Below are 17,205 nucleotides of genomic sequence, written 5' to 3'. Positions count from 1 at the left end.
TATTGAAGACAATTCTTGCAAGAAGCTGATTTTTCGATGGAAGACGAACAACGTGAGTAACATCATATTTTTATTGGGAATATGGAAAGGGTACGAAATGACATCAAGTTAAAAGTACTATCTATTTCGTATTGTTTAACTTCCGGTGAAATTTTCGCATGGCAAGAGCAAGAGTAAGCGACTGTAGTTCAATTACCAATTAAGATCCCCTTTACGGAATTTAGGGAAGGAAGTCTGTCAAAACTGGTACCATGGATGACGAACAAGAGACATATAAACTATGGAGAATACGAAAAACCATTATGCAGGTGAACATAGTTTGTCATATTTTTTTGTTTACACATGTTCGTCATATAATATCAATATGTGCATGTTCAACGAACAAATCAATCTTAACAGTTAATGCTGTAAATAAAGTACGTACACAGACACAAAAAGTACCGTGATATTCTCATTTAATATGAGACATGTGAAACCTGAAATGTTCTAATAGAAACTGAAATATTGTATAAATTGTCCTTAAAGTTAAACATGCTTCAAATTGGTATTTCATTAAGGCAGTGGCTGCTTGTCCTTGCATTGGACTTGACTTGACTGAAGTATGGATCGGATTAGTGTTCGATAATTTTGTTGTTATCCTTATTATCTGACCAACATAAAACCCATCTGTTTCAAGCACAGAGGCTTGCTGCCACTATCAAATATGCAATCAAACTAGTATATAACACGAACAGAAAACTGTTCAGTTAATTAAATGTGAACACAGTTCGTGATGACATTAATAGTTGTATATTGGCAGATAAGTTTGACAACATTTATGTAACGAATCAGGCATTACCGCCACGATTTGTATGTTTTTGTTGCAAACCGGGTGTTTGGACGATTAGCCTGAGGTCTCCCCATCCACGAATGTGTGGACAAGGAGCCACTGCTATTTACATGAAATTTGCTTTGGTACTGTGATGTCATTAGCATCACTCAGTCTGCACCCACTATTCAAATAATCCCCAAGACAAAAACCTTTTGATAAGGCAAAAAAAAAACAATAATATGTGTGTTTCCTATCACCAAAGATTTTGACTGCAGTTAGGTAGGTCGGAAAAAGTTTTTATTTTACAAAAAACATTTTTTTTCCTGTATAATGTTTTTTTAATGGTTTAAGTCCCATGATCCTCATGTTTGGATAGCAAATGATCTGCAGTGTCCAAAGACATCTTGATACAATTTTATGTTTTAGTAAAGTCTTCAATAAAAGACAAACACCTTTTCTTAGACCATTCTTAAGACATAAAATCATCTCAAGATGTCTTGAGATACCTTCTGAGATGTAGTTTAAGTTTGATCTGTAGCTGAAACTAGAAGTTTTGTGTCAGAATTGTGTGTTTAATATAATATTTATAAAAAATCAGTTTCCTGTTTTAGATTTACTGATTTTTTTCATTCATATTGTAATTTTTCAGTTATTATATTATTTATCATCTTCAATAAAATGTTACATTTTTTAAGAATAAACGTGTCCATATTCCTATGCCAGCAAAACTCAATACCCACACCTTTCGAAATGTGTTGCATTTATTTAATTATATAAACTGTAATAATAAAACATGTCCATATTCCTATCCCAGCAGAATTCAATACCAATACCTTTCAAAATGATTTGCATTTGTTTAAATAGGTAAACATCCATCTCATCTCTCCTATGATTAATTATTGAACTGCATCATATTTATGTTTATTTTTATTATTCTTATATTGTTTCATAATATTTATTTTCACTTGTTGGGTTCAACAGAATTTCTAGTTGGCTATTTGCTGCATATTTCCAATAAGTTTTAGGAGTTGATTGTCTGTTTTTATTTATTAATTTTTTTCTACACACGATTTCGCTAATAATGTTATTCCCTCTGTAATGTTCAATTTACTGATAAGAGGTGTCCGTTACCTTTCTTTTTTATATTTAGTCAGTAGGAACTTATATTTTTATCTGTTCACCTTGTGTTTCTGATATCACTTAGGTCAAGATGACCAAGGCTGTACATCCTCATCAGGTACTCTAGCCTTTCATATCTATAGAGTCGCCCTGTGCAGGTCCGGGTGTCAAAAGAATAGACCTGCAGCAGCGCTAAGCTTGTCGTAAAAGGCAACTCAATAGTGCTCAGGAAGCTAACCAGGGGCTAGGCGCTCTTCCCACAGAGTAACTGGGATGTGTGCCCCAGGTGGTGGAATGGAGTACTCCTGGCGTGTTACATGCTGGGGTTGTAAGGCTATAATAGGGAAAACCTAACCGCAAACCATAGTGGTGTTGGGAAAAATGCCACATTCCTTGCACATTAAAGAACCCTGCTGTGGTATTCGATAGGAGTAGGAACATTTGCGCTCCGCCACAGGAGGCTAAATTGCCTGACCCTATCCATCACCCCTTTTTCTAGTGGCAACCAAGATTTGTCGACCCTATTATCCTTGTGTCCCATTCCTTGTTAGCTCACCTGGCCATAGGCCATGTGAGCTATTGCCATCACTTGGCGTCCGCCGTTGGCGTCAACAATTATACAAAACTCTTCTCCTCTGAAACTACTTGACTAATTAGAATCAAACTTAGTATGATGTTGCTTGGGGTATCCTGCATAGAACTGATGTGGGGATTTTTGATTCGTCAAAAAACATGGCCACCGTTACTAAAAATAGAACATAGGGGTCAGACAGTATTTTTTCGCATATATCTTCTAAACCGTTAGTTAGGTTTAACTGAATTCTGACTGAATAAAAGTGTTTAGCATGATGAGATCTATCTCTGATCGAATTTTGGTTTTAATCCATTAAGCCATGTTGGAGTTGTTGCCCTTTTTCAACAATTTTTGCTATTTTTGATGTTATTTCTTTTCAAAATCTTCTCCTCTGACACTACTTGACCAATTGAAACCAAACTTGGTATAAATTTTTCTTGGGGTATACTGCATAGAATTGATATGAGGATTTTTGATTTGTCAAAAAACATGGCCGCCATTACTAAAAATTAAACATAGGGGTCAGACAGTAGTTTTTCACATATATCTCCTAAACCGTTAGGTTTATCCAAATTCTTTCAATAGCTGAAATAATCCATATTAATAGACTACACAAGTCCCCAGACTCCTTGTAAGAGTTATTGCCCTTGAAAGGGGAAAAATGACTTTTTTTTTTTAATAGTTTTCAGTCAATATCTTGAAAACTATGATAGATTAAAAGAAACTTTCAATTGTTGAAAAGATCTTGTGATAGTCCTACCAAAGACTTCTTTAGTCAAAATTGTTGGACAACTTCTTGTTTAATTTATTGCCTTTGAAAGGCAAAATTCGAGAAGGTGAGCGATTCAGGCTCCTGGGAGCCTCTTGTTTCATTTCATCATCATTCATGTTCATTTTATCATCCATTTCATGTTCATCGCCTGAATATAGCTGAAATATTGCTGCTTGGGCATTAAACCCCAACAATCAATCAATCAATCATATCGATATAATATATTTTATTTATAAAGCACGATAATATGTTGTTTGCTTCCATGTGATGGCATTTCGCTATTTTAATAATGATGACTGAGCTTGCCGCTGTTAAGCTGGCCATCATAGTTTTTATATTCGAGATTTTCTTAACTTTACCAGCGCAATGAGGTAAAAATTGTTCGGAGTAAATCAGAATTGCTCTTCCCCTTTACGATAATGATATCAAGTCAGCTTCTATAAAACGTTTTGGAAACACGTTTTAAGATCTAACAAATAACCACGACATAATTACGACCGCAAGGAGACAAAACGTACCAAAAATTAAAAATTTCGGGTTTTTTTTGTGAAAAAATTTTTCAGGTCCGTGTTATTATTTCAAGGTTGGTCAGGTGACCGGAAATTTACATATTTTTTTTTTTGCCTAATGAACCAATTCTTAAAATTTGGATGGATATCAACATACATCAACAAAGAAATTAACAACCTGCCCTAATTTTGCCAGCTTGTTAGTAGAAATACACTTTTTTATATGACTGAAATATTTTTTTGGTTGTATGATATATGCAGCTGTCATTGTCATCATACATGTATAATCTTCATCAAATTTTCTAACAAGGTTCCTAACCACAAAAGGAAGGTTGGTATTGATTATTATGGTTATGGACTTAACCATTTTGAACTAATCGCCTAAAAGGGGCAGAAAACATGCATTTCATAGAATTTAGCTATACACATTTTATGTTACTCCAATAACATTTATATGTCTTTAATATTGCTCCACAATATTCTATGCCACAAAGGTCAGACCAGGATTAATTTAAGGGGTTTAAATTTAAACTATTTTGGAACGACAGCCCTGAAAGGATCCAGACACAAGTATTTTCCAAATATCCATACAATAACTTGACTATAAGTAATTGGATTTTTTGCCATACTACCTAAGGAAGGCTTGAAATATTACTTGTGGCTATAACTTGAACCAATTCAGAATTAGGGGCCAGAAGCAAAAATTTTCCTGAATCCAAACAATTTTGTTGGTATAAGTAAAATAATCTCTTTTCAATTGTACTGCAAGGTGCCAGACTTCAAAATGAGACTGAGATTGAATTTTGGTGTTGTGGCTAAAAGCAAGTAAGAATAAAGGGCCACAAAGTGACCAGAAACAAGAACTTTTTCTTATTTCTGGATGATAACTTGAGTAAAAGGGAATAGATATGTTCTCCTCTTCTCCTTTTAGCTTTGCCATGACAGAGGGTACTTAGTAACACAGGATGAATTGGACCAGACACTAGATGAATTTAAAATGCAGTTTGGAGATAAACCAAGGTAATGTTCCCATTGTATGCAGTTAAAAATTTAACCTATGTTAATGTTTCCTTACTTGTAGTTTGCAATTTATGAGATAAACCAAGGTAAATCTACTCTTTGTATACAGTTAGGAGATAAACTTATAAGTTAAATGCATAGACTTGGATGACAGTTTATTATACAACGTGAAAATTTTCTCCATCCTACAAAGGTATGGCAATGTCATGTTGTCATTATCTGTACACACTTGATTTTGTATTTTAACTTGAATGTTTGTTGGTGGATTTTGATGAGATTTTACAACAATATTACAAACCATGTGTTATGACCCAAGTAGTTTTGGAATTAAGGATTTAAAAGGTGTTGAAGCAATTGCTTCATAAATTTGATTACATACATGTAAGTGGAATGATATGGATCTACATTATATTGTAATACAATGTTCAATACTTCATAGGGCAGGTTTTGGTTAATTTAGGGGTTATGACCTACATGGTAAATAAAGTGGCCAAATGTCAGGCTATATAAAGGTCTAAATAATTAAATATTAATATTAAGGATGTATATCAAAGCAGGAGGAAATCCATGGGCAAAACATATTCAAGTGCACATATAAATCTGATATTATAGATTTCAGATTGAAAGCACTCTATTTATACATGTATTCAAGAAGAAAATATAAATACTGTAGAAAAGTTTCATATTTAAATTAAATTTAATACAATTAATAATACAATTTAATTAAATTTTAATACAGGGTATTAATTTAAGTTGATAAATGATTTTTTTTCTAATTTCAGTGAGCGTAAGCCAGCTAGAAGCGACCTTATTGTACTTGTTGCACATAATGATGATCCAACAGGTTTGTAGTTCCAAATTGTTCTAGTATTTTTGTACTCTCTCCCTTTTGGTATCAGGAAATTTAAGATTTTCTGCTTTCCATTACAGGTGTCATTTGTATGTTAGTTTACTGTCCTATAAATTTGTTATGCCATTACTTAGAAACCTTCTCTGAAAGTGTATCATTTGTTTGATGATTTTATATAGCTTTATAACAGAATTCTGCTTTTTCAAATCAAGATTTTACTGTTTCGTTGTTTTTTTAAAACTGTATAATAACCCAGGATATTGCCAATTTCTGCTTTTTTGTTTACTTCTTAAAATCATGTATATTTGAAATGGACATATTAAAATCAAATCTGCATTTTTGTAAGAGTGCAAGCATAGGAAACAATGAAAAAAAATGTTACTGATTCAATGTCCATGGCAGTAAAGTTCTGAAACATGAGGGATTTTCTCAAATCTTCAGTATGAAGGAGGGTTCACACTAAACTATAAGCTCTTATTAAATCCTTAAACATTATGTGGAAGGGGACATAGATATATTGATGTCTATCTGTTCGTCCCATCACAATTGTGGACGCAACACTGCAGTAACGGCTGGATGGATTTTGTTCCAATTTTGTAGGATTATTGGTCGCCATTGTTATTGATCTTATGCTGCCATTATGATTTGACAAATTTTACAGGAATTTGGGACTTTTTTTGCTGTGGTATGGGACATGTGGCTACAAGTTGCTTGTTTATGAATGGAGAACTTCAGAAAGGGACAAATGTTAAAAGTGTGAAGTTTTTTTTCTTTATTATACTTAGTTGTTGACTATCAAGCCATACAGTCTGGCATGCTTTCAAAAAATTTCTTATTTACAAGTGGACATTAAGTACAAAAAAATAGCCATGTACATCATTGGACTATGTTTTTGTTTGCTACCTTTCAGATCAGATGTTTGTGTTTTTCCCAGAGGAACCAAAAGTGGGTATTAAAACAATCAAAACATACTGTCAGAGAATGCAAGAAGAAAATATTACTCGTGCAATTATTGTTGTCCAGGCTGGAATGACACCTTCAGCTAAACAGGTTTGGTTCTTCTTGTGATATTCTTTAAGTAATGAGGAAACAATATTTATTAAGTGAATGAAAACAATCAATGGGTTATGAAGGCAAAAGCATCAAACATAAAAATTGTATGAAGTGCATCATATGATTAAGAGTATGTTTAAGTTTATGTATGATTTATCACATGACATATCACATGACATTCACATGTTAATCATATTTTTTACAAATATGATAATTATATGTTGACAAGCCTCTATATACATAAAAATCATTTTTTTTAAAATCAATGATTATCTTAAGGAAGTACACAACACCTAAGGGAAATAACTCTTTGAGAATCAGCAAAATGTTTTATTTTGGGACATTCTGATATCAAACTCAAGGCATCTTAGTGATCAAAAGTTTGTTGATGAAGCTGCTATATATTTTCATTGAAATTATTCTTATGAAACATGTGGTTAAAATTTCTTCTCATATTATTATATTAGAAATTTTAATTTTCCCGAAGTTGGAGAAATCTTTCTTCTGTCCTGTTTTGTCTGCAGAACTCCTCTGAAACAGCTGAATGGATTTAATCCAAACTTGACATTAGAATAAACACAGTGTGTAGAAGTGCACTTAAGATTTGAAATTTCAAACATAGCCACCATTTCAATAAGGTTGTTGAAAAAAAATAATGGAGCTGTAGAGCTATAGAAAGTAATTTAAAATGTTCATGTAACATTGGGGGTAGGGGGGACATCCTGTTATGCTGTGCATTAGTTACATCTAGTTTATATTGTTTTGCATAAAACAAGATATGAATTGATCCAGAGATCTATAGTTAAAGAGATAAGCAACTTGTCAGTTAGCCAGTATATCGATAAAATCATCATGCGGCGGACGAGATTCCCTGACCTTTCCACTTATTTATTAAATTACTTTTTGATGAAATGATTTGAAGTATACTGTGACAGATGCCCAGAAGGAATTGGAAACTGAAGATTTTTTTTTCAATTATTGTAAAAAAACAAAAAAAGTTGTGATAAGTTAATTAGAAAAAGAATTAAATTTTGAATTATTTTCATTTTCATATACATGTAAATTGGGGGGTAGGTAACTTGTTTCCAATACTTCTTTTTTGTTTGTTGTGGTAGAAAGAAAAATGTGGCATGAACATGAATGTAAAATATCATAGAAACTGATGGTTTTATTCAATATTAGTCAATTCTTTTTTAGTTGTGTTCATTCAAAGTCAGTTGTCATTATAAATTAAGTAAGTAGGAGATCTCATTCCCCGTCGCATGATTATGTGAGATTTCTGTAAGTTGCAACTCTGTTTAATTACAGGTTTATGGTTGATCCAAACAAATGAGGTGGCTGAAAGCTGACTGTCAGTGAAAATATTTTAAATATTACAAATAAGAAAAAAAGAATTACATATACATGTCTTTGACTAGCTTAAGTGTGAGTATGGAATTTGCTGATATTAATAAGTGATTATGGTTGTTGTTTTTTGACATTCTTCATGTTAATATTAAAAGCTTTTATCCATTTATATTTCAGTCTTTAACAGATATGGCACCTAAGTACATTTTAGAACAGTTCATGGAGTCTGAACTGCTGATCAACATTACAGAACATATGGTAATAATTTTAGTTGGCAGGTGTCGTAACAGGGTTTAGCAATGCCTTTATCATGCAAAATCGATATGGAGTGTTCTCTGAGTAAACTTATTGTATCACCCCTCATAAAAGGAGGGCTATACTGCAATCTTATTATATGCAAAAACAAGATTTGGTAATTATTTTCTCACTTGATAGCAATGATTAAGCTAGTGCTCACCATTTTTGCCATTGATGAATAATCCTTGGAAATGGCTAACATTTTTTTTCAAGTGAATTCATCACTTTTGTTTCTTCAACACCATTGGTCCTTTTCAAAAAAAATCGTAAGTGTAAAATTAGTCATAAATTATGACGTCACTATACTTTGATTTACTATGACATCATAATTTTACATTTACGATTTTTTGTGAAAAGGACCACATATTTTTAAGGTGTCAAACATGGCACCGGTAAACTGCTAAGTTTCACAAACTTAATCTGAAGGCAGTCAATGCTAATCTTGACATTTATTGTCAGTAGCTAGGAATGTACAATTATTCCTTTTAATTACTTATTACCATATTTGTGGACTATAAGTCAATATTTTTTTTTCAGCAAAGTGCCAGACCGACTTATCGTTCACTTTGACTAATATAAGGATTTTTCAAGTAAAAATTTTCAACTGCAATGCATTTCATTGGATTTGTTTATTTCATTTTTTATTGCTTTCATTCAAAATTTTGGGTAAACTGCAATCAAAGAAAGCCGTCACTCAAACAGTCAATCCGGCAATCAAACTAAAAAATAATTGATCAGTGCCACTATCCTTTATGAATGAGTACGATAATGTTAATAAAAGCTTTTAAACCTTTAAAATATTGAGCAAACTCTAGAAGATATGATAACAAAACTTTTTTTTACTGGAAAGACATTATCGAGTGTTCTGGAGTTGTCAATCTTTTAATATGCAAATTTATACCCCTTTACGGTATGTTGTAACACATTCAAGCATGGCTCAAATTTTAATCAGTTAAAGTTTTTTTTTTTAATTGTATTTCGAAATGCCAGGCAATATTGTTTATTAATTACTGCTCGTAATGATGACGTATGCATCAAACTAATCAGTTTTTCGCTAATTTCACACCTTGACATGTTAACGATAAAAACAATTGAACTTGCAAAGTAGACTTTAACAAAAACACAAATATTAATGTAATTCAGAAATACTACACAAAGTAACATAGCAGAAATAATATACTGTGAAAAAACAAAGAGCTCAACTTGGATCTCTCTGACACCTACAATATATCTGACCTTCGACTTATCTGGCAAATTTGACTTATCTATGTTTTTTCGTCAGTTTTGGTCAAAATTAGGCAATTCAACTTAAACTCCACATCAACTTATAGTCAGGGAAATGTGGTAATTCACCCAAACAAAAAAAATCATTGGGAGGTGTCAGTCAGACGTAAATCAAAATTGACAATGGTCAACGATAACTTGATCTACACTGAAATGTGCATAGGGCTAAAAGCAAGGTTAAAGACTTGACAGTTAAATAAAATTCTTAACTCAGTAACTGATTTACCTGATAGAAGAATTTTTCCTATTACTCAAACAATGTTTATTTTCATCACTCAGGTATTGTCTAAACACTTTGAAGTGCTAGAATTGACAGAAAATTTCTGTTTTTGTATACCCTTATCTAATCACCATGTGACTTTTGGGTGGGAAAATCAGTAAGTAAAAAGAAATGAAAATTCTCCTAGTCTAAAAATGGCACACAATGGTATTGAAATGTTGATGGAGAAAAAAATTATAGTAATTAGATTCACTCAATGCATGTTTGATACCAAGTTCTTTCATCCTGATATCAAGCTGGGAGTTCAAACATTTTCCAGTGTTCTATGATTCCAATTTTCAACCATCCGGGGCAGGTGCATTTTGGGAAAGTTATATATTATGTTCCACTTTCCCTTTAACAAGTAGAAAATTTGAATTTCTGAAAGGATTTATCAAGTACATAAAGCAGACAAGTTAATTTTCATTTTGAACTTTCACAGGGAAATCTAAAATCTTCAAAAATCAAAGGATACTGTTTCCTGCAATTTTATGAATTACATGAAAATGAACAATTGGACATAATGCTACATGGTAGTTGCTAGAAATTTAAATGTTGATTTTAAATTAATATTGATAATTTATGTGTAAAAATCTTAATTCAGCAAAATTAAATAGGATCATTAATATTATACATGATAAGTTAAAATGTATTAAATGTCACATTTAAAACAGTATTGTTATGATACAATGTAGGGCTTACAAAAGGGGTCATGCAAATGTGACGATTGGTTTTAAAATTAAAAACCCTGCTGGGTAATGATGTCATTTTGTTTTGCAGCTTTAACAAAATAAGGTTTTAGTTTGATATCATTTGTATGCAAGTTTGGCTTGATGAATTGTGTGTTGCGCCCTATTTTCAGTTTAGTTGAGACTTATTATGTAAGAATCAGTCAGTCAGTGAAACATGGTATGAAGAAAACCATCATATTGATAAAGTAATTTGACTATTTACATCATCAGAACCAATGGAAACAGACAACATTTTCCATATTATGTTGGACCATTGAGTTGCAATTTCATTGAAATGCACTGAAAATGGACATTTCAAAGGCAGACAACTCAAAAACCTCATTTTTCCTTGATTCTTTGAAAAGTTTCTGATCAAATCCAGTGATGCAGAGATCAAGTAATGGTCTTTTTTTAAATAGAGAAAGCATCCTTGAGTGGTATTATACTGTCTGATCAGTGGGGTTTTGGCAAGTATGTTTCTGATTTTTTCCCATTTTGCCTGATTCTTACAAATATTTACACTTGATCTCCTGCTTGATCATGATGGGATTTAGAATTTGTAAGTAATATGTTAAGTGCAGTGTAAGATTCACCAAAAAAAGGTTGAAAATAATTGTTTTAAAACTGAAAAAAAATGGAATGATAAGTTATTTATGAATATGTAGGGATGTAGTATTGAAGAGTGCATCACACACTACTATTATATGGTTTCCCTTTCTTATTTTTTTCCAGTTAGTACCTGAGCATGTTGTTCTGATTCCAGAAGAAAAGGCTGAGCTGTTATCCAGATAGTATCCTTATTTCTCTAATTTTTAATCTATTTTTACACTTCTTGACCAGTGTGAGTAAAAAATATTTCTCATCTATAGAGATATTTGAGGTCTTAGGCGCTGATTGGCAAAAATAAAATGGGGCAATTTGTTGTTGTGTGATTGTATTGCCTTGTCTATAAAATCTCCTTGGTGGAAAGGGACATTATGATGATTTTAACAGTGTTTCCCGTAACAATTGTTGACGTCACAGACCGACTATAGGTAGAATTTCCGTCATGACACAGGTTCTGAATGACCCCCATTTTTGCCTTTTGAAAAAATATAAGAAACAGAATCTACAACTTAAGCTCGTCGATTATGAAATTTCTCAGATCTGAAGAAGTTTTCTGAATCCATTTGCTTTTGTTGTAGATTCAATATATCTATGATTAACATAGAATAAAACTGGTATTGATAAAGTTTTCCAAGCAATCTTAAAATTGTGCATGAAAAATAAACATTTAAGGTTACATTTGAAAATGAAGGAGAAAAGTTGCTTTCATTTACCTGTTTAATTTATTTAAAATCTGAATCAGTGTTTTTTAAGCAGAAAACAATACAATCAAACTCAATTTCATTTCCCCATCTCTTGGTACAAAGTCACCTGATGCCACAAAAATATTTCTAAGAAAAATATACTCTTGCCTTTAATTTCTCTTTATTATACAGCATATTAAAAAACTATCTGTATGATGCTGTCTTTGTTGTTGACGTCATGTCCATGTTGTCGTCATCATTCTAAAACACTTGGTTTTTGTGCAGTAACTTTAGTTGTATGAATTGTGAGTCCCTATGCTAAGTATGTTCAGATTTGCCCCAACTGTTTAGGGTTTGATTACTGTGGGCATATCATGCTGCACTCTGTGAAGCTTTTTATTCTAGTTGTATACTGTAACCTGTAATGCTTTTACAATAAAAAAAATCTGTTTATTTTGTGCAATTTTGTATTGAAAGGAAGAAATATATACTTTAACCATTGTCAGAAGATTAAGGGTTTTGTTGATATTGAAGCAGGTTAACATATTGTAGCATAGTTCAGGAAATGATATTTAACTATTTCCTTAACCATTCATAGTAGATTGAAAGAATCCCAGTTACCAAGAATACAACAAGGAGATCCAGTATCAAGATACTTTGGATTAAAGCGTGGACAGGTTAGTTAACCATGGTTTTTTAACAATTTATTTCAGACATTTACTTTCATATATGGTCAAATTGAGATAACTGTAAATATAAGCTTATTTGTTCTAATCTTAACTTGATTTGGCACTCAGTGAGAAACAGGGGCTTTTGTTCAAACCTTTATCAGTTTGGTAACTGGAATGACTGCAAAATTGATTTAGTAACATTATGGACATAAATGCTGAATAAAAGTATCTTGTCTTTCTGCTGAAAAACATTAATAGATAAAAAAAATTTGTAAGTCTAAACTTATTAGAACATAAAAATCACTTTCCACATATTATATTTAGAGTTTTAACCTTTTAAATTTGTGATTTTAAGATTTTTTTTTTCATATTTAGCATTTATTAAAACATGCATTTTAAGTAAAGAATTTTACTTGAAATATGCTCATTAATGTTGCTGAATTATTATACCCCAACTTGATGAATGGGTGGTGTATTGTAATCACCTTGTCTGACTGTGGGTCTATCAAATTTCATCACAATCTGCTTACATTGAGTTTTGGTATGTTGCTTTATATAGATGGGGCATACATTGTAAGTGACTTTGGGTGCTGTCGAATATCAACATCCTGTTTAGTGGGATTGTGTTATTTTTCACTCCATGAAATGATTGAGAAATTTTTCGGCTCCCAATCAATGGATTGGTTCCAAATTTGGTGTGTTGCTTTATATAAATAGCACATATTTATATTCAATTTTGGGTTCTGTCCAGAATCAACTTTCTGTATGAGTGGGGGTATATCTATCAAGACAACATTGCAACTTCATGTTTTTAAATATATCTTTACAGCTTAATCAACATGTTTTTGGTGTGGTGATTCTTTCATTACATCTAAGAGATAGTTCTTTATAGTGCAATAAAAATTTAACAACATTATTCCATGAAATAAGTGTCAGTCTTTTTTGTAATTGAAATTAAAAAGAAATGTATGTAATGCAGGTTGTGAAGATTATCAGGAACTCGGAGACAGCTGGTAGATATGTCAGTTATAGATTGGTGGTATGAGGGAATGAATTAATCAGCAGGATTATTCTCAAGAGACAAAAGTGGCAATTCTTGTTTCAGAAAGTGTAGACAATTGTTCACATACTTTTACAATGACCAGTGAGGAGAAAAACAAAATCTACTGACGTAACTTGACTTTTTTGTTATTGTCCATTTAAGGAATGTGTTTAAACAATATGTATACGTGAACTTTCTGACTACAAGTTGATTTATGTTTAACTTTTAATATAAAACCTTTTATAGAGAATCTGTGAATTTTCCAACTTTCATCAATACTTTAAATTTTAGTCCACTAAGGGTCATATTTGAATGCTCTCTCTATTTTTCTTTTTTTTTTTTCGTTATCATATCAAGCAAGCTATATATAACCTAATGCATATTAAAAATCTTACTTGTTGTGCAATAGGGTGTGTAAGTCTCGTCACGTGACTCCATGATTTCATGAGAATGGATTATCATCTCCCATTCAAATGCATAGAGATTCGTCATTAACATAGCATTGAGTTCAATGTTAAAAGCAAAATATTTTTTTATGAAAAAAATACTGATAAAAAATGACAAATATTTAGTTCTACTGGATAAAAATGTAAAGAAAAGCATAAAATAGAAGATTTTGCATTGTAATACAGCATTTCAATTTCCAAGAAGTAAACAATAAAATGCAGACTGGTCTTCGGATTTCAACACATTCTACATCTAAAATTCCGGAAGGGAATCTGAAACTTGGTCGAGACTTACAAATCCTATAGATATTGTACATTTTACTTCATTAGGTGACATTTTATTTCTGTTGATGACATGATTAAATTTGTATTTTTAACATGTTGGCATGTTCACTTGTAAATTTTACTTATAAGTAGGAAAACTGAAGGAGAGTGAAAATTTTTGAAAAATTGTAAAATGTAATGGAAATTTAATCAGACCTATTTTAGCACTTGATTTCAGTGTGCGACATTTTTTATTACCCCAAGATGATAACTTGAAAACAGATGGAAACTTTGTACAGTTGTTAAGTGCCATGAAATACATGTTAAGTTCAATTTTCAGCAAAATCCAAAATGTGGTTTTTGAGTTTTTGAGGCTATTTTGAAAGTTTTACCATCCCCCCTTTTTTTTTATCATAACATAACAAGGTATCACTTTAATACTGTTTCATTAATGTCCTTTTTTACTGTTTGCTTAAAGTAACACTTTTCTGTATAGTAAAGCTTTTTTAAGTCAGGAGTTCCATGTCATTAACTCCATCACTTACAACATGTGTATTTGTGATAAGTCAATATATACAGCATTGCTTTGTTTACAGTGTTCTACTGGAGTGGACCAAAATTGAGCAAAACCATTATGGGCTGATTGTAATAGTGTGTAGAAATACATGTACATGTTTAAATGTAATTTGTAATTAAAACACACGCAAAATACAGTGAGTTTGTTTTTAATCTTCATGAAAAATGGTGATACTTTTCTCTTGTACTACAGCACAATGATATGTCACCCCTACTAGTTTCATCGGTTATATACTTTAGTTTCTTGGTAACACTTAAAGCAGTCTTGAATTTTGCTTTGTACCAGTTACAAATGGTATTTTCATGTTGTAATTTATTTGTTCTGTTCTATAGCATGAATACACAAATGTATAAATTGGTTGATTTTGATAAAATTGTACAACAAGGTTCCAAAAACAATTGAAAGGTTGGTATTGATTTTTGGCTGGTTTGCACTCTGACAAATTGGCTTATAGATTGTTGAATGTCAATTGTTCAGGTGGTCAGGGAAAATTTTTTTCGGAACTTTTTTCTATGCAACTTTAAGTCAGCCACTAGATATTTTGTACATAACTTCTGTATATATCGTGGGATGCGATTTCAGATCTGTCACCAAAATAAATGATAGAAATTGTTTGTGCTACAAACAGTAACTAGCTACAACCATTTCTGTCTTAGACTCATTTTGGCATTTTCTTCAGAATCAAAATACCTATCTTACCGGTTCATCACATGAACTTCCCGACTGAAAACTACCAAAAAATGTAGTCCAACTGTTGTGTCTTTTGTATCATTGAAAACCTCTTTCATAACCAGTAAATATGTTTCTGGCAATTATTCATCTCAATAATATTCTATTATTTCCGCAATAAAATTAAGATCTTGTCTTCAAATCAACTGAAGATTTGAAAGACTCCTTTTTTGCCTTGAAAGATATTTAGTAATAAATTGTGTTTAGGGAATTTAGTTCATGCAGTTATATGTCCAGAAGCATTAAATGTGTTAAGCTTGTTCCAATTGACACACTTATCAGTCAAAATCTCTATCCTCTCGATAATATTTTATGATTAATAAACAGGAAGTGAAGGAGAGTGATTTTATCCAAGTAAAATTGGTGGGAAAATTCAAATTGATCGAAAGTGTCTAGTTTTGGAGAATCTAATGTTCATCAGATTATTTTCTTAAGCTGAAATTGGTTTTATTTGAGTAAAATTATATTGTGGGATAAATAATCTGCTAATATAGTTTTTGAATGTAAATGCAAAATTGACTTTTGGACAGGTTTAAAAATTCAAAAATTTGGGAAAAACATGTAATAAAACAAAATTTGTAAATGTGTGTTAAGTTTAACTATTTATTACAGCTTATACTTCAGGTATCAGTAGTATTGATTGACATTCAGTTTATACTTCAGAAATCAGTAGTACTGGTTGACATTCAGTTTATACATAAGGAAAAAACAATTCTAAATCATATGAAAAATGCAACAAAAGTTTTATTTCATATCATGCAATCTTAAAAGTTTTCTTCATGCTGCATTTTTTACAAGAATCGAAAACCTCCAGTGATGACAGCACTTGGATTGGGATTGGGTTGTGACCCCCAGCCATTTTTTAATTAGGGGCAAAAAAGGGATCTAATTGAGCATTTCATAGAATTTAACTATAACTCCAGTAAAAGCATGGATGTTTATGATTTTGTTCCACAATATTTAATACCATTATGGGAGTGATTTTGGAGTAGATTTATACTGATTAGGAATGAGGGTAAAAAAAGGGGCCAAAAACAAGCTTTTTCACATATCTTATGGATCTTTTACACCAAGATACAAATATATAGTTCTTAGTAGAGATTCCTCATACTTAGTAAAAAAGAATTCCAAATTATCATCCAAATATACAGAAGATGATGTTTACAAAATGCTAGAATTTTTAATCGATAACATATTTGTCCAGTGTGGTGGACATGTTTTTCAACAAATGGATGGCATTCCAATGGGAAGAAATTGTGCTCTTCTACTTGCTGACCTATTCCTTCACTCTTATAAGGCTGACTTAATACCTAATCTGATCCGAAGGAAAGTATATGGTTTAGCTAGATCCTTAATCTCAGTTTCCGCTATATAGATGATGTATTATCTTTAAACAATCTTAATTTTGGGGATTTGATACAACACATCTACCTCAAAGAACTTGACATAAAGGATATTACAGACACTGTGAAGTTAGCCTCATATCTTGACCTACACTTAGAAATTGATGGTAAAGGAAAACTATTGACTAAACTTTACGACAAACATAATGACTTCATTC

At 31.7% G+C, this 17,205-nt stretch overlaps 1 protein-coding gene across 1 annotated transcript; it reads left to right on the top strand.

The window, feature by feature from the left end:
- The first annotated feature begins 125 nt into the window (after positions 1-125).
- Positions 126-15,051, top strand: LOC148629367 (DNA-directed RNA polymerases I, II, and III subunit RPABC1). The gene is made up of 8 exons (XM_088549332.1): positions 126-308; positions 4,717-4,805; positions 5,588-5,649; positions 6,566-6,705; positions 8,233-8,313; positions 11,359-11,417; positions 12,514-12,592; positions 13,566-15,051. The coding sequence occupies exons 1-8, from the start codon at positions 252-254 to the stop codon at positions 13,629-13,631; spliced, it is 633 nt and encodes a 210-aa protein (XP_088405458.1). The 5' UTR covers positions 126-251; the 3' UTR covers positions 13,632-15,051.
- Positions 15,052-17,205: the final 2,154 nt, after the last annotated feature.

The sequence above is a fragment of the Perna viridis genome, chromosome 1, assembly GCF_037379345.1.
Source record: "Perna viridis isolate PV_CMFRI_1.1 ecotype Kerala chromosome 1, ASM3737934v1, whole genome shotgun sequence".
NCBI lineage: Eukaryota > Metazoa > Mollusca > Bivalvia > Mytilida > Mytilidae > Perna > Perna viridis.
The sequence above is the reverse complement of the archived record's forward strand: the minus strand, read 5'-3'. Positions and strand labels throughout refer to the sequence as shown.